Source organism: Eptesicus fuscus, chromosome 6 (genome assembly GCF_027574615.1).
Source record: "Eptesicus fuscus isolate TK198812 chromosome 6, DD_ASM_mEF_20220401, whole genome shotgun sequence".
Taxonomy (NCBI): domain Eukaryota; kingdom Metazoa; phylum Chordata; class Mammalia; order Chiroptera; family Vespertilionidae; genus Eptesicus; species Eptesicus fuscus.
In genome coordinates, this window is record NC_072478.1 from 107912098 (window position 1) to 107931939 (window position 19842).

Genomic DNA, 19842 nt, shown 5'->3' on the forward strand with positions numbered 1-19842 from the left:
AAGGGGATAGGTGCTGCGGGCTGGGGGGCGGCAGGAAACTGGACGGAAAGGCTGAGTGTGGGGTTGCGAGGGGTGTTACGTCAACCCACGAGGAAGAGTCTCAAGGCCCAGACTGCTGTGGTATCAGCACAAGACTCCCCTACCTTCCGGCTTCAGTAAGAGGTCTCTGCCTCCAGCAGCCCTGCCTGTAACATTAGGAGAAAGGGAGGTTGAGCAGTGTGTGTGGGGGGATATTGGGGGTCCCTCCTCCCCCTTTCCCTGGGCATGTGTGACAGGAGACCAGTAATTAAGGGTAAAGTTTTGAAAGCCCCACGGGAAGACAGAACTTTCACTACCAGGAAATCAGGGCCTGCAGCTCAGGCAACCCGGCTACCAGGTCCACCAAGGACACAGGGAGCTGACAGAGATGCCACCAGGAAGGCCAGACTGCCCCCTGCCCGCCCCTCGCCCGGACAGATGTCCTCCCTCCTGCACCACCAATCATGCCTAGGACGTGGCAGGAGAGTGACGGGACAGCAGAGGCAGAGGAGGAGAACGGTGCGCTGGCAGCAAGTGGGTCCAGGTGGAATCATAACCACCCAAACACCGACCCTGCGGGAGGAGGAGGAACGGGGAGGGCAGGTGGGGAGGGCAGGTGGGGAGGGCAGGTGGGAGGAGCATTAGCTGGATGTAGGTCTCCTGCTTAAGGCGCCAGGTGCATCCCATCCAATCCCCTTCCACTCCCTTGTCCTGGACTGAGACAGCTCAGCCGGACAGTCCCATCTCCTGGCCAGGTGCCTTGTGGAGGGAGGCTGAAGAGCAGGGAGAGGGGTTTTCCACCCAACTATGAAAAAGGAGGGAGCCCTGACAGGTTTGGCTCAGTGGATAGAGCATCAGCCTGTGGACTGAAGGGTCCCAGGTTCGATTCTGGTCAAGGGCATGAACCTTGGTTGCAGGCACATCCCCTGTAGGGGGTGTGCAGGAGGCAGCTGATCGATGTTTCTCTCTCATCGGTGTTTGTAACTCTCTATCCCTCTCCCTTCCTCTCTGTAAAAAATCAATAAAATGTATTTTTTTTTAAAGGAGGGAGGTGGAGGTTTGAAGCCCAGATCCAGCCCTTGTCAGCTCTGTGAAATGTTTCTACTCGGCGGGGTTAAGATTGAATGAGTTACTAAATAAAGCACTTACAGCACTGCCTGGCACACACTAAGGGCCACATAAACGTTAGCTGTTCTTCTGCTCCTTGGGTGTGAAAGGCTCCCCAGATGGGCTTGGGGCGGGGGGGGGGGGGCGCCCACAGACCCCGCCCAGCTAGGGGGCTAAAGGGCTCTGACCAAGGTTCTCTCCTGGGCCACACCCCTCGCAGGCTCCCTACTCCAGTTCAACGAGGCCTCCACTTCAGTGTTGTTTCTGCATTTTCCGATTTTAGCAAGAACCCCCTCACCCCGGATGTTTCCTCTTAGTGATCGCCCCACTGTCCCGGCGGCCCGGGCTGCGGGGGGGCTGGGCCGGTGCTGTGAGGCCCGGGTCACAGTCCCGCACACAAAGGGGCTCTGGGGGGCGACTGGTCTTGAGTTCCCAGCCGGGCAGGTGCCGGAGGGCAGCCGCGCCCGGGCCTCTGGCTTCAGTAAAAGGCTGGTCCGTGCCTACAGCAGCCCCGTCCTCTGTTCTCGTGCGTCTGGGTCAACACACCTTTGAATCAGCAGCACATACTCTCCCCTCTCCCCCAGGGCCCGGCACCGCGCTCACCGGCGTCCAGCCGGGCGTTTCCCGGGAGCCGGAACCCAGCTGTTCACCCCCAGCTACTCACAGGCCGGAAGCCCCGGCCGGGGGACCGGAAGCCCCGGCCAGGGGACCGGAAGCCCTGCAGGCTGCACTTCCGGAAGTGCAGCGGGGCGGGGCCTAGGGGGCAGGGCCTAGGGGGCAGGTCCGCGTCGCCTTGCGTCACTTCCGGGCGCGGTGAGCGAGGTGAGTGTGGGCGGGTTGGCGGTGGGCGTCCCCGTGGTCTGCCTGCGGGGTCTGCGCCCGGCCTGGCGGGTCGCGTCCCCAAGCGCAGGAGCGAAGCCTCCGTGGGCGGACCCGGGGCGGCGGGCCCGGCTTGCTCACCTGCCAGCGGCGGTGGCGGCGCGGAAGGCCGTCCGCTGGGTGGGCCGCCCGGGGTGCGGAGCGGAGCGGCCGGCCGCGCGTGGAGGTGCGGCTCGGGGAGCGAATGAGGCCCCTCGCCGCTTCTAGAGACGGGAGCGCGGGCGGACATCCCCCTTCTTGCCGGCCTGTCGGTGACCACGTGTGTGCTGGTCACCGAATCGGGGGCCCGGGGAGGCCCGCGTGGGCCACCTGCGTCCCGGCTCTGCTGCCCCGCGATGCTCGCTAGGGAGCCCGAGGCGGCTCTGACCCTGACGGCCTTGCTCCTGTTCCTCCCTGTCTCCAAGCCTCCCTCCGTTCCTTCCTGTGGGGTGTGTGTGTGTGTGTTTCTGGGAACAATTCTCTCTTCTTTTTAACAGGCACGTGTTTGTTTTATCTTTAAATCTTTATTGTTGAGAGTATTACAGATGTGCCTTCCTTCTCCCCCCATCACCCCCCCCACCACCACCTACTGTCTGTCCATAGGGAGGATCTTCGGTTAATCTCTTCCCGCCCCCACGCCCCGCCCCTCTCTGTGTTGGTTAGAGCTGCTGTGTCTCCTGCAGCCGGCAGAGTGGCCTGTGTGGTAGGTGCCCCATAGGGCCCAGTGGCTCAGCCTCCCGTCGCCTGAGCTGGGAGCTCTAGGTGCGCCCCCCTGTGGGCTGTGTGCACAGTCTTGTGGTTGAGCCTTGATTGCTGTTGGCGACCTGGGAGGACTGACCTCCAGGCCAAGTGGCTGCAAGGACCAGCTGTGACTGCAGTGGGAGAGCTGCTTTGGGGCTCACTGAGTCTGCCCCTTGAGTGTGTGGCTCACGGGTGTGTAGAGTTGTCATCTGCTGTGGCCTGAAGCTGTCCACTGGGTGCAAGGTCGGCCACCCGCTGGGGCCCCCTGGCAGGAGCTACGGAGAGAGCTTCGATCTTGTCTGGGCTTCGAGGTGCCCAGGTGGGGCCCAGCTGTGAAGCAAGGCCGGCTGGCGCTGGAGCCGGTCGGGGGCCTTCTATTGACAGGCTTGGGGCACGCTGTCACCAGCTGCAGCTCGTTGGAGAGATTTTAGCCGAGTCTGAAGCCTGAGCCGGGACAGGCCATTCGTATGGAAAGCTGCAGCACACCGCCTGGGTGGGGTCTCAGGGAATCGCCAGGACGGAGCCAACTGTGTGGGCCAGGCTGGTGGAGACAGATACGGGTGCCAGTCAGCCCCACAGCAGGGGAGGTCCCAGCACAGGAACAATGACCCCTGTGAGCACCCCCAGGAGGAAGCCACCCCTGAAGTCCTGCCCAATGCTAGACAGTCCAGTTCCTCCCCGTTTGCGTCGGGGTCCCCCAAAGCCGCCCGGTGCTGGGAGTAGGAGTAAGATAGTGCGCCGGCCCCTTAAATGGAATGCCTGGGTCTCCAGCAGTCTCCATGTCACGGAGCGCCAGTCCCCGCTGGTGCCTACAGCCCGTGGTTACAGGGACTTCTCTTCCGGCCGTGGGACCCGGGCTGGGGCTGGTGTGGGCTGGGACCCCGTGCCCCTCACGGGCGGCCTCTGCAGCCAAGATATCCCTTCCGATTGAAAAAACGGCCCATGTGGGTGTCGGACCAGCCCATCCCGCACCTCCACCCTCCTGCACGCTCTTCTGCACGTCTCTAGTTGTGGGACTTCCATTCCGGCTTTCAGGGGGTTCCGGACGAGGGCTGTTCTGTGCTTTAGCTGTAATCTTGATGTGGTCGTGGGAGGCGGCAGGTACCGCCCTTTACCCACGCCGCCGTCTCTGTTCTTCCCTTCCTGTCTCATGTCAGCCAAGGCGCCACTGCAGGGAGCCAGCCATGGAGGGCAAGCCCTTGGTGACGTCCAAACAGAAGACGGAAGTGGTGTGTGGGGTGCCCACCCAGGTGGTCTGCACGGCCTTCAGCACGCACATCCTGGTGGTGGTGACCCAGTTCGGGAAGATGGGTACCCTGGTCGCCCTGGAGCCCAGCCCTGTGACCAGTGACATCAGCAAGCCCGTGCTCACGACGAAGGTTCTCCTCGGGCAGGACGAGGTGACGGGGCTGGGGACCCCGTGGGGCGGAAAAGCCGCGTCTGTGGCTGTAACTCGTCCCCACGACACGGAGTGTCTGGGAGCAGCAGCCCCACCGGGCGTCTTCGTGTTGTGAGGCGTGTGCCCCGGGGGGGGGGGGTGCTTTTCCCAGCCCCTCGGCATCTTACCAGCCGCCCCCCCGCCAGTGTGACCCTGTGGTGAGCCGTTACGGGGGCCGTCCCGGCTCCGTTCCGGAATCATTCTCGCCTCGGCAGAGTCCTGCCTGCAGTCCTGTCTTTCGGGGGCCTCCCGGGTCAGAGAGCAGGCAGACAGGAGTCGGGGAGCTCCGAGGAGGCAGCGGCAGCGACTCCTTCTGCGCCGTGTGCGCCTGGCGTGTTCTGAGCCGCTGAGCGCCGAGTCACTGTCACAGCGAACTGGGGTGCTGTCCCCTGGGGCGTGGGAGCCGGTCTGGGCTCCTGGGGGTACTTCCGGCGTAAAACCCAGACGTGACGTGCTTTTCTCCCTCCCTCGCCAGCCTCTCATCCACGTCTTCGCAAAGAACCTGGTGGCCTTTGTGTCTCAAGAAGCCGGAAACAGAGCCGTCCTCCTGGCCGTGGCCATGAAGGACAGGAGCATGGAGGGGCTGAGGGCCTTGAGGGAGGTGATTCAGACGTGCCAGGTGTGGTGACCTGGACTTGCAGCCTCACCTGCGGCTCCGCAGAGCCAGGGGAAGGCAGGGGCCTGGCTCCCGCAGACTTCCGTTTGGTCTCTGACCCCGTCCTGGGATGGAGGGAGCACGGATTGCGTGTGGAGAGCGGGGTGGTCTCACCAGGCCCAGTGGGGGCGTGGGTTTGAGAATTGAAAGGAGTCCTGGCCCTCAGTGTGTGGTACCGGCAAGTGGAGGAATTGCTTTTGTATTAAAAACAAGTGCAGAATCCAGACTGCTCCCCGCCTTCCTGCAGCGCTGTGAACTCCGGCCTCGGCACAGTGGGCCTGAGGGGGAGGAAGCTTGAGTGGCAGACGCAGGGGCTTGGTTCCCACGGTGAGGGGCCCCAGGAGCTGCGTCCCGCGCTCACCTTGCTTCTCCTGTGGCTCTCCTGAGTGAGGGGGCTTGACGGTGCGCTGACTTCCATTCCATTCTTCCTGTCTCGCTGTGTGTGGTCACCTCGATGGGCCAGGGCAAGGCCTGGGACCAGCCAGGGGAGGGCGACAGGGCAGACCAGGCAGGGACCGTCCAGGGGAGGGCATTTCCAGCAAAGGAAGGAGGTGGCGAGGGGCTCGGCAAGGCTGCAAGGACCACGCCAGGAACGGCACGCCCGGCTCACGTGGGACACGGCTCGGTGGCAGTGAGGACTGGGCTCTGGAGAGATGGTGAGGCGTGGAAGGCTCAGCCGGGGAAGTGGGAGAGAGGATTTTTTTAAATTTTTTTTTTACTGATTATAGAGAGGAATGGAGAGGGAGAGAGAGAAAGAAACGTCAATGATGAGAGAGAATCATGGATTGGCTGCCTCCTGCACGCCCCCTACTGGGGATCGAGCCCGCAACCCGGGCATTTGCCCTTGACCAAAATTGAACCCGGGACCCTTCAGTCCACAGGCCGATGCTGTGTCCACTGAGCCACACCAACCAGGGTGAGAAGTCAGGACATTCTGATGAGGCATGCTCCCCAGCAGGACGCTGAGAGCCCAGGGCAGAGGCGGGGTGGCCGGGCGCCTGAGCTCAGGACGGACAGCCAGGTCCAGGCGCCATGTCTCTGAGCCCACAAGAGCACAGGACGGGGAGGCCCCTCACCGCTGGGGAGTGACGGGGGCCCGGGCCGGGCAGGACAGTGTAGGACAGAGGACCGTGCGCTGGAGGGAGAGGGAAGAGGGAGGAATCAGGAGAAGGGGGCTCTAAGAGAAAAGCCCAGAAACGAGCCCTTGAGCAGGTGCCGCAGACCCATGGGAGCACCGGGCACCCACACCCTGCACTCGGGTTTCCCGTTAATCTTCAACCCCACACCATCCAGGACCCACCTCACCGATGGGGAGCACCTCCCTGCTGCTGGCCGCACCCCAGCCTCCGCCTCCTCCCTGTAACGAGCAGGTGGGCACTCCTTTAACCATTGGGAGGGGCTGTCCCAGGACACCCTCGGGCTTCCCAGCAGACTCTGACGGAGGAAGGGAAACAGCCGTGGGGGGGTGGACTGCCACACTCCGGGTGTGACGGGCACCGTGTCCCCACTTCACCTTGTAAAGTGGGCATCAGATCCTCACCCACACGGGGCCAGAGGAGCAGCCACCCAAAGCCACACCTGGTCAGTGGTCCAGACAAAGCCCACACTGAGATGTTGGGGTCTCTAAGGCCAACGTGTACCCCCCACAGGGTGGTGGGCGGGGCATGGGGGTGTGTGGCCCAGGTGCACCTGGGCCGGGAGGGCCGGCCTGGCAGTGGAGAGTTTTCTGGGTCAGAACAGGCCAGAGCTTCCCTGGGACGGACCCTGCTGCTGTGAGGATAGCAGAGGGCGGGGCCTCACGGGGCCCAGCACCCTCACACCTCAGGGTGGACAGGGAGCCACCGAGGAAGTGAACTGTGAGTGTGTGTGGGGGGGTGCCTTCACATGTGTGCATGTGTGTGTGCACAGGGGAGGGGTGTGTATCCAGGCTGAGGCCCCAGGCAGCCCAACGGGGTGGGGGCTCCTGGAGAAAAACCCACACCTTGAAATTCTGAGTCACAGCCCCTTCACCCAGAGGCCATGCCCCTGAAGGAGCCAGGATGCCACCTGGTACCCAGAGCATCTAAGGCCCCAGGTGCACACCCAGGACTGGCAGCGCACTCCGCTGACGGGCAGGTACCAGCGGGCCCAGGGCACACAGGTTCTCCCTGGAGACCGAGCAACAGGCCTGGGAGGGGCGCGGGCCGGCAGGGGCAGGACAGGAGGGGGGAACGAAGTCGGGGTCCCCGGGGCTGACGGGGTTGCTGGGCTGGTCAGTCCCTTGGCCTGGGAACGGAGAGGAGCCCACCTGTGGCCGGCAGGACCCCAGGCGGGAGGGGCCGGCTGGGCCTGGGTTCTCCCGGCAGCAGCTGGGATCGGCTTTTTCGTTTTTATGTTTTTGTTGATTTTAGAGCAGGCGTGGGGAACATCCAGCCCACTGGCCATATGGGGCTGGGAAACTGTTTGCTCAGGCCCTGCCAAGGTATTAGGGTGAGTTAAATGTTGGGCCTCATTGGTGAACAGGGGGCGGGGCCGCGTGAAACTGGAGGAGGGGTCTCGTGAGGAAGGAGGCGGAGATGGAAGGGATGCGGCCAGGGCCGCCCAGAGGCTGAAGAGGCAGGAAGGACCCTCCCTGGAACCCCTGAGGGAGCACAGCCCCGACGCCCTGATTTCAGATTCTGGCCCCAGAACGGGGAGCGCCACGTCCTGTCGTCATCGGAGCAGCAGCCCCAGGAAACGGGTCCCTCCTTGCCCCTCCTTTTGGGGCTTTGATTGGGTTCTGGGAGCAGCTGAGCCCTGTGCCCCGGCAGGGGGACCCCTTGACCTCTCACCGCCGGGCTCACAGGGAGACCCATCCCTGTGTCTGCGTCTCCCGCTCCCCCGGGCTCCTCCGCAGGGACGGTGCAGTGGGCGCACCAGGCAGGCTGCTGGGCGGGAAGCGCAGGCCACGTGGCTCAGGGACAAAGAAAAAAAAATGATTGGCCAAATATAACAGGCTAATTTTTAAGCTGATAATTGTGTGTGGCCTGCGAATGATGTTATAAATATCACAATGGGGCTGCCGGCATGGCTCCGTGGTTGAGCATCGGCCTGTGAACCAGGAGGTCATGTTGGATTCCTGGTCAGGACTCATGCCTGGCTGTGGGCTCCATCCCCAGTGTGGGGCGTGCAGGAGGCAGCTGGTCCATGCTTCTCTCTCATCATTGATGTTTCCCTCCCTGAAATCAATAAAAAATATACTTAAAAAATACATATATATCCAAATGGAAAGGAGAGGGAGCGGGAGGGGAACATCGATGAGAGAAGCATGGATGGGCTGCCTCATGCACGCCCCACACTGGAGAACAAGCCCACACCCCGGGCCTGGGCCCTGACTGAATCCACCAGTGACCTCTTGGTGTAGGGGTCGACGTTAACCACTGAGCACACCAGCCGGGCGTGACCGCCTTTGAGAGGAGCAGGTGACGAGCCTCCTGCACCCTGCTCTGACGGGCTGACCTGCTGCACCTGGGGGTTCCGACCGCCTGTGGGAACAGGCTGAGGGAGGCCCAGGGTTTGCCCAAGGTCACATCACAGGCACAGTGAGTGGTGGGTCAGGGTCGCAACCCACAAGTCAGCCTGGGCTCTGGGGCCCTGGCCCAGGTGAGGAGTGGGAGTCCTGACCACCAAGAGGCGATCCCTTCCTGCTCACCCACCGCCTGAGGGACCCCAGAAAGCGCTGGGAGGACCCATGGCCCCCGCCCCCTTGAGGCCCAGAGGGAGGGAGGAGAGGCTTGCGGTCCCAGGCTGATGGGCGGCCAGGCCAGGATGTCCTCCAGGCTTTCCCTGTCCTGCAGGGAGTGCTGGGAGGTCAGGGGTCCAGCCGCTGCCCCTTCCCTCTCTGCTCCCGGGTGTGACCGGAGGCCTGAGCACTGAGCCCTTGGCCGACATTGAGTCCTGGTCCAGTCTCCCCGACCCCACGCCCTGGTGGTGGTAGCTAAGCCGATGGCCTTTGTGTGGCCAGGACAAACGCTCAGCGACACGTCCTGCCCCTGCCGGGCGCCAGCAGGGGAGGGCCCAGGGGAGAGCCACAGGGCCCCAGGGGGCGGGCCTGGGGAGGCGGGGTGTCAGGGCACAGCTCAGCTATGGAAGGGGCTGGGCCTGTCCCTCGTGGGAGAGGAGCCACCTGCCGTCAGAGATGTCCCCAGACGCCCGCTGGTCTGGAAGGAGGTGCAGTGCAGATGGAGGCCAAGAGCCGCGGGCAGTGCGTCACTGGGGGAAAGGCAGGCAGGTATTGGGACGAGGGCACTCGGGTCTGGGGCTGGCTGGCAGCTTCTCGCGCCCCCACCCCCTGACCTGCCAGGGCCTGGCCACCTGGTCAGAGTAAACAGTGGTCAGAGGCCCCGGCTGCCCGGATCTGGGCCGGCAGGTCTGTCCTGTGACAAGCTTGGTCGCTATCCAGCCCCAGACAGGAAAATCAGGCCCAGCCGGCCTGGTAACCTCCCGAGTGGGTGTGGGCCGTGACACCAGCTGCCCAGGGCCAAGGTCTCATTCGGCCAGAGAGCCCCAGGCCTCCCCCCAGCCACCTGGACATGGGCTAGCCCTCGATTTCATTGTGCGCAGGCTCGGCACAGCCGGGCCCCCCCCTCTCCCCAAGGAGGGTCTCCTCACCCACCCACAGCATCCTCCTTGTTCACAGGCCTGGATCTGCAGGACTGGGCCCCGGAGGGCCACCTGGCCACCTTCCCCTGAGCTCAGGGCACAGCAAAGGGGCGTGTCCCAGGCCCCCAGTGATGGCAGAGACCTGCAGGCTGTACCCCAGGGAGGGGCGGATGGCCCCAGACTCACCTCTACAGGTGAGAAAGCAGAGGCCCAGAGCAGCACAGGGGCCTGTGAGGTGGCTGAGCAGAGCCCCAGGTTTATAAAAGGCACACAAGGCTCATGCTGGCAGGAAGGGCCAAGCCAAAGCTGCCCCACGAGGCAAAGCCATTGCCCAAGGTGTACAAGAGGTTCTGGAGTGGGGGCGCTTCAGAGCCAGGGCTCTCTGGAGGTCTCCCTGGAGGCGGTGACTGAACAAGAATGTGCCAGGGCGGACAGCTGGGAGAACAGCCCAGAGCAACAGTCTGGCCTCCACCATCAGGGGTGGCCTTGAGTGGAAGGACCTTCCCGGGAATCAGGGACCCTTGGGAGCAATAAACCAGCTCAGTCTGATGTCAAAGTCCCCTCGCCCCCTAAATAAATAAATACATAAATAAATTTTTAAAAATCCCCTCACCCCACTCGTCGCTGGCAGAGCTATGGGACAGGAGACCACCAGGCCTCCCGCCTACCTTTCTGCACAGTGCAAGCTGCCTTTGAAGAAAGGGCAGAGCTGCCCGGCCTGCGGGGCTCCGTGGTTGAGCGTTAACCTATGAACCCGGAGGTCAAGGTTTGATTCCTGTCAGGGCACATGCTCCGGTTGTGGGCTCGATCCCCAGTGTGAGGCATGCAGGGGGCAGCCAATCCATGATTCTCATCATTGATGTTTCTCTCTCTCCTCCCTTCCTCTCTGAAATCAATAAAAATACATTTTAAAAAAAAAAAAGAGAGAAGAAGGGAGGGCAGGCTGGCAGAGCTTTGGAAGTCCTGCCCGAAGCCAGCACCCTCTGAGCCATCCCGAGTGCCCTGGTGACCTCAGCTGGGAAGTCCCCTGGCAGCTAACCACGGTGCCTCCTGCTGTGCTCGCTCGCCCCCAGCATCCGCCTGGGAAGGACCTAGACCTTGGTTTCCCCGCCCGTCCAGCGAGGGGGTCCCCTGGGTCCCGGGCAGCCCTGCCCTGCCCCTGTCCTGACACCCGAGTCTTCACTCGTCAAGGCCCTGAGCCCTTGTCCTGAAGGCAGTAGCCCTGGTCTGCGCGCCGAGCCAACTTGTGCAGGTCCCTGGGTGCGGGGACAGGGCGCCGCGGGCGGGTGGGGCTCAGGGTGGCCCCTTTGGCTCCAGGAGGAGGGAGGAGGTGGAGCCCACCGGGCGCACCCGTTCCGGGAGCTCGGGGAGGGACAGCGGGCAGCAAGCTCTCGGGGCGATGAGCTGGTGACACCTGAGACGTGGACCGGAGGCCGCGGGGAGAAACGCTGGCGCAGGGGGTCCGGGCAGAGCTGCAGGGGGCCCTGCGGGGGCCGGGGAGGGGGCTGGCTTGTCCTGGGCTGGGGCTCCCTGGGGGGACACTGTGAGGGGGAGCAGGTGGTGCATTCCAGGGGTTGGTGGCCTCACCCTGGACCCTCCTGTGTTCTCGGGGGACCCTGGGAACAGGGATGAGCCTCTCTGGGCCCCGTGCCCACCTCTAAAAGGGGCCCAGCGATGTGGGCGTGGCCCCTAGTGCCCAGGGCGCGGGAGGGCCCCAGACCGCTCCGAGCAGACACCTCCGCACCAGGGCGCACAGCCCGTGGTACCCCGAGCAGGACCGAGACCAGCGAGGCCCCAGCGGCCGCCCCGGGGGCTGAGCTCGCACCTTGGGGGGGGGGGGGGCTGGGCGCGGGGAGTCGGGTGCCCAAGCAGAGGACCGTGCCCCCCCAAACCCAGAAATGCTCCCAGGGCACCCCTTGGGGAAGGGGGTTTTTAAACTGAGGTGAAATTCTCCGAACACGTTCTACCGGCGTCCGAGGCCCTGACTGCGCCCGCGATGTGCAGGCGTCACCGCTGTCCTCCGGGGGCTCCCGCCCCGCCCCGCCCCCCCGGGCCCCCGCGGGCCCTCCGCCGTCTCGGGCTGGAGCAGCCCCGCCAGCTGGCGCGGGCAGGAGGCCCCGGGCGGCGGGCGGGCAGCAGCTGCCGCGGAGCAAAGCCAAGGGCTCGAGTGTCGCCGGGGCGGGCAGCCGCGCCCCGCCCCTCCCCTCGGCCCCGCCCCGGCGCCGCGCAGGTGGCTCAGGTGGGCGGCCCCGCCCCCAGCGGCGGCCTCGCCCCGCCCCCAGCGGGGCCACCCGTGCGGGCCACGTGGCCACACAAATGACCCGCTGGCTGCCCTGGAGGCCGGGCCTCGCGGGGCTGGGCCCGCGCTTCCTGCCGAGAGGTGGGTGCGGGGCCTGGGAGCGGAGGGCGGGGGGCCGGGACCGCCCGGAGCGGGCGCGGGAGGCGGGGATGCGCCCGCAGGTCGGCAGCGGCCGGAGCCGGCGTGGAGGCTGCGGAGTGACCGCGGGGGCTGGGCCGGCCCCTCCAGCCTCCTGCTCCCCGACTCCAGCCAGGCAGGCCGGGCCACGGGCTCCCCCACTTTCCCAGACAACTTTGGCCCCTGAAAAGCGGGCTCCCCACAAGCCGGGCCGCAGAGGGGGGACGGCCCAGGGCGCAGGCAGGAGGCCTGGGAGCCGCGTCCCCGTGCAGAGGGGCCGGGGCTCCGGAGACAGGGAAGGGGCAGGAGTGTCCTGGGCTCCCCGGAGCGGCGGGCCCTCCCTCCCCTCCTCCCCGGGCTGCCTGCAGACACCTCTGCCCTCTCCTCCGTCCGCCCTGCCCCGCAGATGGCTGACGCCTCAGGACTCCTGGGGGTGGCCGGTGCCTCCCAGGTGTCAGCAACCTGGCTGCAGCCCAGCCCCCCGCCGGCCATGCCCACGGAGCCCTCGGGGCTGCAGATGGCCGGCGTGGGGAACAGCTCGCAGGGCGCCCCCCAGCTGTTCCTCACCAGTGCGCTGGCCCGCGGCATCTCGGGCGTGTTCGTGTGGACCGCCCTGGTGCTCACCTGCCACCAGGTAAGCCTCCCTGGGGACTCGGCCTGGCCCTGGCTGGCCCTGCTGGGAGGGTGGCCTCAAGCGGTGGCCTTGGTGCTGATGTCAGAAGCCGGATAGATGGGGGCTCTCCGAGGTGGCAGCAAGCCAGGGCACAGGCGGGGAGGGGGGCGGGCCAGGGAGCTGGGCCTGAAGGTGAGGTCTGCCGGGCAGAGGGCGGAGGGCCCTTCGCCCCTGCTCATCAGCCCTGCTCACTGAGGTCAGCAGTATCGTCCCATTTCACGGAGGAGAAGACTGAGGCTGAAGAGGGCAGGGTCTTTTGCAGGCTCCCCTAGCCGGAGGGGCTTCCCCGGAGGCAGCTGAGGGCGGGGACTTGCTCTGTGGGCGTTGAGTCAGGAGCAGGGTCAGAGCTGCCCCCTCAGACTCCTCAGGAGGGAAGCAGAGGACAGAGCAATGTGCCAGCCCAGAGGACATGTCTGCCCCCGTGAGCGTGTGAGCAGAGTTGGGAGGTGGGAGCTGGTGGCTACCAGGGCGAGGGCTCCCGGTGGAGGGGCCGTGGACATCCGTGTGGGGAGCGGCCTTCAGCGTGGGGTGCGGGGAGCCATGGCCGGCTGCTGCGGGGGCTGCGAGCAGAACTGCCCTTCGCGATGCTTCAGCTGGCACTGGCGTGGGCACTGGGTGGACACGCGAGCTGGTGCAGGGGGCAGCCAGGAGACTGGCAGCAGGGAAGTGGGTGCCCCTCTCAGCGCGTCGCCTGCTTCGTGGCCTCCAATAACCAGACGTAACGCGGACACAAGCGTGTGAGGGTGGGCCAGGAGACCCCGGTGCCGCGGAGGGGTGGGAGGAGGGGTCCCTTGTGGGGCCATCAGGGAGGACTGCCTGTAGGAGGCAGGAAGACGGGCAGGTGGGTGGCACGTCCGATTTGCATGAAGCCACACCTCCCTGCCCAGTGGAGGCTGTCGTCTGCAGAGCAAAACCCAGAGCCCAGGGTCGCTGTCTCGGTCCCAGCTGCAGCCTGCGCCTCGGTTTCCCCATCTGTCCAATCTGGGGTCCCACCGCCTGGACAGGGCTGACGGAGACGCTGGGGCTGCAGCTCTCGGGCCCCACCCTCGGCCCCACCCCTGCCCACCCGCCCCCGCTGCCAGGCCTCTGCCCACCCGGAGCCCAGCGGGACAAAGCCCTTGCTTGAAAGACAAGAACCAGGCTGGCGAGGGCAGGGTCTGGCCAAGGCCACGCAGCCAGGCCGTGCCGGCTCCCGGAGCAGAGTTCAGGCCTCCTAAGGGCGGGTCACGCCGTGCCCTGCCCACTCGCCAGCGAGGGAGCGAGCGGCTGATAAGGAGGCTGTTCCTGCGGCCACCTGCCCCCGCCTGCCCTCGAGCTGCGCCCTAGGAAGCGGGGCAGGCAGGCCTCTGCACGGGCACTTCCTCTGTGCAGCCTGCCCTGCCACGCCCTCCCCTCTGCTCACGGCGCCTCCTCCAGGGAGCCTTCGGAGTGCAGCCAGGCGCCAGCTGCCGGGCTCTGAACCCTGTCGCTTTTCTGTTTTCCTCCCCGAGGATATTCCCATTGGTTTTTAGGGAGAGGGAAAGACAGAATCATCGCTGTGAGAGAGACACATCGATGGGCTGCCTCCTGCACGCACCCCGACCAGGGCCCGGGCCGGGGAGGAGCCTGCAACCGATGTATGTGCCCTTGACCGGAATCGAACCCGGGACCCTTTGGTTCGCAGGCCGATGCTCTGTCCACTGTGCCACGCCGGCCAGGGCCCGTCACCTTTTTATGTTCCCATAGAAAAACCTAGAAAGGTTTGCACATGAGCTGTTGTCCCGTTTCCTGGGGCCTCTCTCCTCCGTTTGGACGGTGCGTTTCCAGGGCACCCGGGTCCTGCTCGCTCGTCACCCTGGCGTGTCTGCCCCGTCCTCTCAGGGCACGTCCCATTCTCCTAGCTGCGTGGCACCCTGGTGCGTGGCTGCACCGCAGTCTAACCCGCCGGCCACCACCCTGCGAGGTCCTCAGGGTGCACCGCCGGGACCAGCCCCCTTCATGGCTTTTTACTAGTAAAATACGTTTGTATTGACTTCAGGAAGGGAGCGGGAGAGAGGTAGGAACATCAGTGATGAGAGAGAATCATCAATCTCATCGATCGGCTGCCTCCTGCACGCCCCACACCGGGGATGGAGCCCACAGCCTGGCCATGTGCCCTGACTGGGAATCGAACCCTGACCTCCTGGTTCCTAGGTCGACAACCACTGAGCAACACCAGCCAAGCCTTTCTTCATCTCCTCTTCGGGGGTCAAAGGGTACCAGCCCTTCTCATGTCCCCGTTGAAATGCCAGACTGCCTTCCAGAATATCTGTGCCCACTGGGACTGGGACTGCCCCTTGCAGGGTCTCCTCAGATGAATGAGTGAGTGAGTGAGCGAGTAAATGAATAAGTGAGTGAGTGAGTGAATGAGAGAATGAATGAATGAGTGAGTGAATGAATGAGTGAATGAGTGAGTGAATGAATGAGTGAGTGAGTGAGTGAATGAGTGAACGAGTGAGTGAGTGAATGAATGAGTGAGTGAATGAATGAGTGAGTGAATGAATGAGTGAGTGAATGAGTGGGTGAGTGAATGAATGAGTGAATGAATGAATGAGTGAGCGAGTGAATGAATGAGTGAGTGAATAAGTGAGTGAATGAATGAGTGAGTGAATGAATGAATGAGTGAGTGAGTGAGTGGGTGAGTGAGTGAACACACGCCCCTCCGGTGGACGAGTGCCCCCCACAGGTGGCGGACGCCCCACGCCCTCTCCCTCCCGCCCAGATCTACCTGCACCTGCGCTCGTACACGGTGCCCAGCGAGCAGCGGTACGTGGTCCGCCTGCTGCTCGTGGTGCCCGTCTACTCCTTCGACTCGTGGCTCAGCCTCCTGCTCCTGGGGAGCCGCCAGCACTACGTCTACCTGGACTCCCTGCGGGACTGCTACGAGGGTGAGCGGCCGGCTCCCGCGGGGTCCCGAGGCCCAGGCGGGCCTAGCAGGGCCTCCGGTGGGGGCTGCCCGACAGCCAGGATCAGCCGTGCGGGGGGGAGAGGGGCCGGCAGCCGGGCCGCCCAGAGCCCAGAGGGAAACGGCCCTCGCCGGGTGGTGGGCATCAGAGCCGCCGGCCTGCAGGCCCCCAGGGGTGGGGTCGGCCCCAGAGCTGAGCTGGGAGCCCCGAGAGGAGAGGGTCCTGCGATGTGACCTGAGCCTCAGCTTGTCCTCTGTGAAATGGGTTCAGCGTGGGGGTCGGGGAGACTTCCTGTAGGCGGGGCCCACGTGGATGTCCAGGCTCACCGTGCGCCCCCCCGCCCCCCCGCCCCGCCGGCCCCGGGCTCCGCAGCCTTCGTCATTTACAGCTTCCTGAGCCTCTGCTTCCAGTACCTCGGCGGGGAGAGCGCCATCATGGCTGAGATTCGGGGGAAGCCCGTCCGGTAAGGCCTCCCTGAGCCCACCGGTCCCCCCACCCCGGGCGGCGGGCGGCGGGCCCTGTGCTCTGGGACAGGCCTCAGGGACTCGCACGCCCAGGTCCAGCTGCCTGTACAGCACCTGCTGCCTGCGGGGCATGGCCTACTCCATCGGCTTCCTGCGCTTCTGCAAGCAGGTGAGGGGCTGCCCCCCGACCCCTCGCCGCCCTGCGCCCCCCCCACGCACCCCTGCACCCCGTGCCGCCCTGCGCCCCCCCACGCACCCCTCACCCCTCGCCGCCCTGCGCCCCCCACACGCACCCCTCACCCCTCGCCGCCCTGCGCCCCCCCCACGCACCCCTCACCCCGCGCTGCCCTGTGCCCCCCACACACACCCCTCACCCCGCGCTGCCCTGTGCCCCTCCGACACGCACCCCTCACCCCTCACCGCCCTGCACCCCCCCACGCACCCCTGCACCCCGTGCCGCCCTGCGCCCCCTCCACACGCACCCCTCACCCCTCGCCGCCCTGCGCCCCCTCCACGCACCCCTGCACCCCTCGCCACCCTGTGCCCCTCCCACACGCACCCCTCACCCCTCGCCGCCCTGCGCCCCCACCACGCACCCCTGCACCCCTCGCCACCCTGTGCCCCTCCCACACGCACCCCTCACCCCTCGCCGCCCTGCGCCCCCCCACGCACCCCTCACCCCGCGCTGCCCTGCGCCCCCCCACACGCACCCCTTACCCCGCGCTGCCCTGTGCCCCCCCACACGCACCCCTCACCCCGCACTGCCCTGCGCCCCCCCACATGCACCCCTCACCCCTCGCCGCCCTGTGCCCCCCCACATGCACCCCTCACCCCGCACTGCCCTGCGCCCCCCCCACACGCAGCCCTCACCCCGCGCTGCCCTGTGCCCCCCCACACGCACCCCTCACCCCTCGCCACCCTGTGCCCCCCCACATGCACCCCTCACCCCGCGCTGCCCTGCGCCCCCCCACACGCACCCCTCACCCCGCGCTGCCCTGTGCCCCCCCACACGCACCCCTCACCCCGCACTGCCCTGCGCCCCCCCACATGCACCCCTCACCCCTCGCCGCCCTGTGCCCCCCCACATGCACCCCTCACCCCGCACTGCCCTGCGCCCCCCCACACGCAGCCCTCACCCCTCGCCGCCCTGTGCCCCTCCCACACGCACCCCTCACCCCGCGCTGCCCTGCGCCCCCCCACACGCACCCCTCACCCCGCGCTGCCCTGTGCCCCCCCACACGCACCCCTCACCCCGCGCTGCCCTGCGCCCCCCCACACGCACCCCTCACCCCGCGCTGCCCTGCGCCCCCCCACACGCACCCCTCACCCCGCACTGCCCTGCGCCCCCCCACACGCACCCCTCACCCCGCGCTGCCCTGTGCCCCCCCACATTCCCTTGCCCCTCGCCCACGCCCAGGCCACGCTGCAGTTCTGTGTCGTGAAGCCGGTCATGGCCCTGGTCACCATTGTCCTGCAGGCGGTTGGCAAATACCACGACGGGGACTTCAGGTAAGGCTGGCAGGGGTGGGCCTCCGGGCAGGGGGGGGGCAGGGCTCCGCGGGGGCTCAGCACCTGGGACAGGCCCCTCCTCTCAGGACCGTGCTGGGCAAGGCCCTGGCCAACGGCCAGAGGAGCCGCCCTCTCCCCGGTGAGCCCGAGGGAGAGCAAAGGCTGGGTCAGGGCTCTCGGGCCAAGGTACACACACACACCCCACACACGCACACACGTGACAGCACACATGCACACGTTCACACACAGGCACACCTACCAGGCAGTGCGCGGGCGGGTGGGGGAGGGGCAGCAGAAGGGCCACATCCTCACCGCGGGGTCCGGACTCCCTGCCAGGCCCCGCCAGCCCCCCAGCCCCACCCCTGGGCGCCTCCTGCGCCTTTGGAGGGAGCGTGCCGGTCTGGTCATTGCTGGCCCGGCTGTGGCCCCCTGACCCGGCCGCTGCCCTCGTCCTCAGCATCCACAGCGGCTACCTCTACGTCACCCTCGTCTACAACGCCTCCGTCAGCCTGGCGCTCTACGCCCTGTTCCTCTTCTACTTCGCCACCCGGGAGCTGCTGCGGCCCTTCCAGCCGGTGCTCAAGTTCCTCACCATCAAGGCCGTCATCTTCCTCTCCTTCTGGCAGGGTGGGTGGGCTGGGAGCCAGGCCGGGTCCCTCCCCCGCCGCGCCCGCCCCGCCCAGCCTGCTGCCCAGCTGTTGGGGAGGCAGTCCCAGCCCTCCGCTGGGGCCCTGGGCCTGGGTGCTGGGCTGTTGTGGGGGGTACCTCGCGGAGGAGCTGTCCGCACCAGCCCTGGCCGGGCTGCGTGCACTCGCGGCCCACGTGGCCGCGGAGGACGGCGAGGGTGGGCGCAGGTCTGGGTTGCGGGGAACTCTGGGATATTTTCTGTGCCAAGACCCGGGCGCTGGAGCTCCTTTGAACCTCGGTGTCCCCTGCACGGGACGGACTTCCAGGGCCTGAAGCCGTCCTCCCCTCAGACCCCGCAGAGCCAGCGGGGACGGCCCCGGCCCAGCCGCCTGTCCAGGTGGGTGCTGACTGGCTGTCCCCATCCCAGGGATGCTGCTGGCCGTCCTGGAGAGGTGCGGGGTCATCCCCGAGGTCCGGGCCACGGACGGGGGCAGGGTGGGCGCCGGCACGCTGGCCGCCGGCTACCAGAACTTCCTCATCTGCGTGGAGATGCTCTTTGCCTCCATCGCCCTGCGCTACGCCTTCCCCTGCCGGGTGTACTCGGAGAAGAAGGACAGCTCGCCAGGTGGGTGGCCCTGCCAGCGGGTGAGGAGGGGAGCTCCCCGGAAGGGCTCGGCTGGGGCATGGCGTGGGGTGGCCACCCGCCCTCCCCGGGTGCCCTCCACGCCCTGTCTCCACCCGGGTCCCCACACGCGGGATGTCCACGCGGTGGGCAGGAGGACAGGGCAGGGCCGGGCGGGACAGGAGCCTCGTCTGCACCCGGTCCAGGGCGCGGCAGGCCGTCTGACACAGACACGCCGGACCCGACTTCGGGCCCCAGGCCCCCGCCCCCCACACCAGGTGCCTGGGCAGCCGGACGGGTTGGTTGTGCTGGAGTCCCTGGCAAAGGGCCCGTTTGGCAGCAGCGGCCGTGGCTGCTCTGGCCACCCAAGGCGTCCCCCACCTGCGACCTAGTGGGGTCTGGCTGGGCAGGCCCCGGAGGGCAGGAGCAGGCTATGCCCGGGCTGGGGTTCGAGGGGAGATGGGCCCAGGGAGACCCAGCCCCCACGTGTGCTGCCCGCAGCGCCCCCGGCGCCCATGCAGAGCATCTCCAGTGGCCTCAGGGAGACCATGAGCCCGCAGGACATCGTGCGCGACGCCATCCACAACTTCTCGCCCGCCTACCAGCACTACACGCAGCAGGCCACCCACGAGGCCCCGCGGCCCGGCGCCCTCCCCGGCGCGGTGGGCGGGGACCGGAGGAGCCGCAACATCGAGAAGAGGATGCTGATCCCCTCGGAGGAGCCGTAGGGTCGGGTGGTCTGGCCGCTGGGAAAGGGCAGGGCCCCTCGCCCCCGACCCTCCGCCAAAGGCCCAGCCTCTCCCGGAGCCTCCTGCCCGGCCCGTGGGAGCGGGCGCCTGGGTCAGTCCGAGGAGCCCAGGGACCTGCGGGTGCAGCTGGCCACGCCCTCCGGTGCCGCTTGGCCGTCCCGACGGGTCCCAGGCTGCAGGCTGCATCGCTCAGGCTGTGGGGCGGGTCTCGGCCGGGCCTGGCTCTGGTCCTCTTGGGCGCTGCTCCACGTCCCTCGGCCACGGAGCCCTGGCCAGCCCTCACCCCGGGGGTGCTCCCGTGAGGCCTGGGGGTGCCGGGGCCACCAGCCGAGCTTATTTATGCATAAACCCTGGGTTTTCTATGACTCCCGTGGCCTCTGTCCCTACGGGGCCGGTGCCCTGACGGATGCGGGGCGGCGAG

The 19842-nt window shown here is 66.7% G+C and overlaps 2 protein-coding genes across 3 annotated transcripts; both read left to right on the forward strand.

The window, feature by feature from the left end:
- The first annotated feature begins 1888 nt into the window (after positions 1-1888).
- On the forward strand, positions 1889-5041 carry PSMG3 (proteasome assembly chaperone 3). 2 transcript variants are annotated; one of them, XM_028131924.2, is made up of 3 exons: positions 1889-1947; positions 3882-4124; positions 4638-5041. In XM_028131924.2, exons 2-3 carry the CDS (start codon positions 3909-3911, stop codon positions 4788-4790), a joined length of 369 nt encoding a protein of 122 aa, XP_027987725.1. In that variant the 5' UTR covers positions 1889-1947; positions 3882-3908; the 3' UTR covers positions 4791-5041. The 2 variants fall into 2 exon arrangements, with proteins under 2 accessions (XP_027987725.1, XP_054574237.1); XM_054718262.1 differs by lacking the exon at positions 1889-1947 and adding an exon at positions 1963-2170.
- Positions 5042-12259: 7218 nt separating this feature from the next.
- TMEM184A (transmembrane protein 184A) lies at positions 12260-19497 on the forward strand. Its single transcript, XM_054717055.1, has 8 exons — positions 12260-12487; positions 15267-15432; positions 15823-15913; positions 16008-16083; positions 17332-17423; positions 17881-18050; positions 18478-18675; positions 19174-19497. The coding sequence occupies exons 1-8, from the start codon at positions 12260-12262 to the stop codon at positions 19398-19400; spliced, it is 1248 nt and encodes a 415-aa protein (XP_054573030.1). The 3' UTR covers positions 19401-19497.
- The last annotated feature ends 345 nt before the right edge of the window (positions 19498-19842 follow it).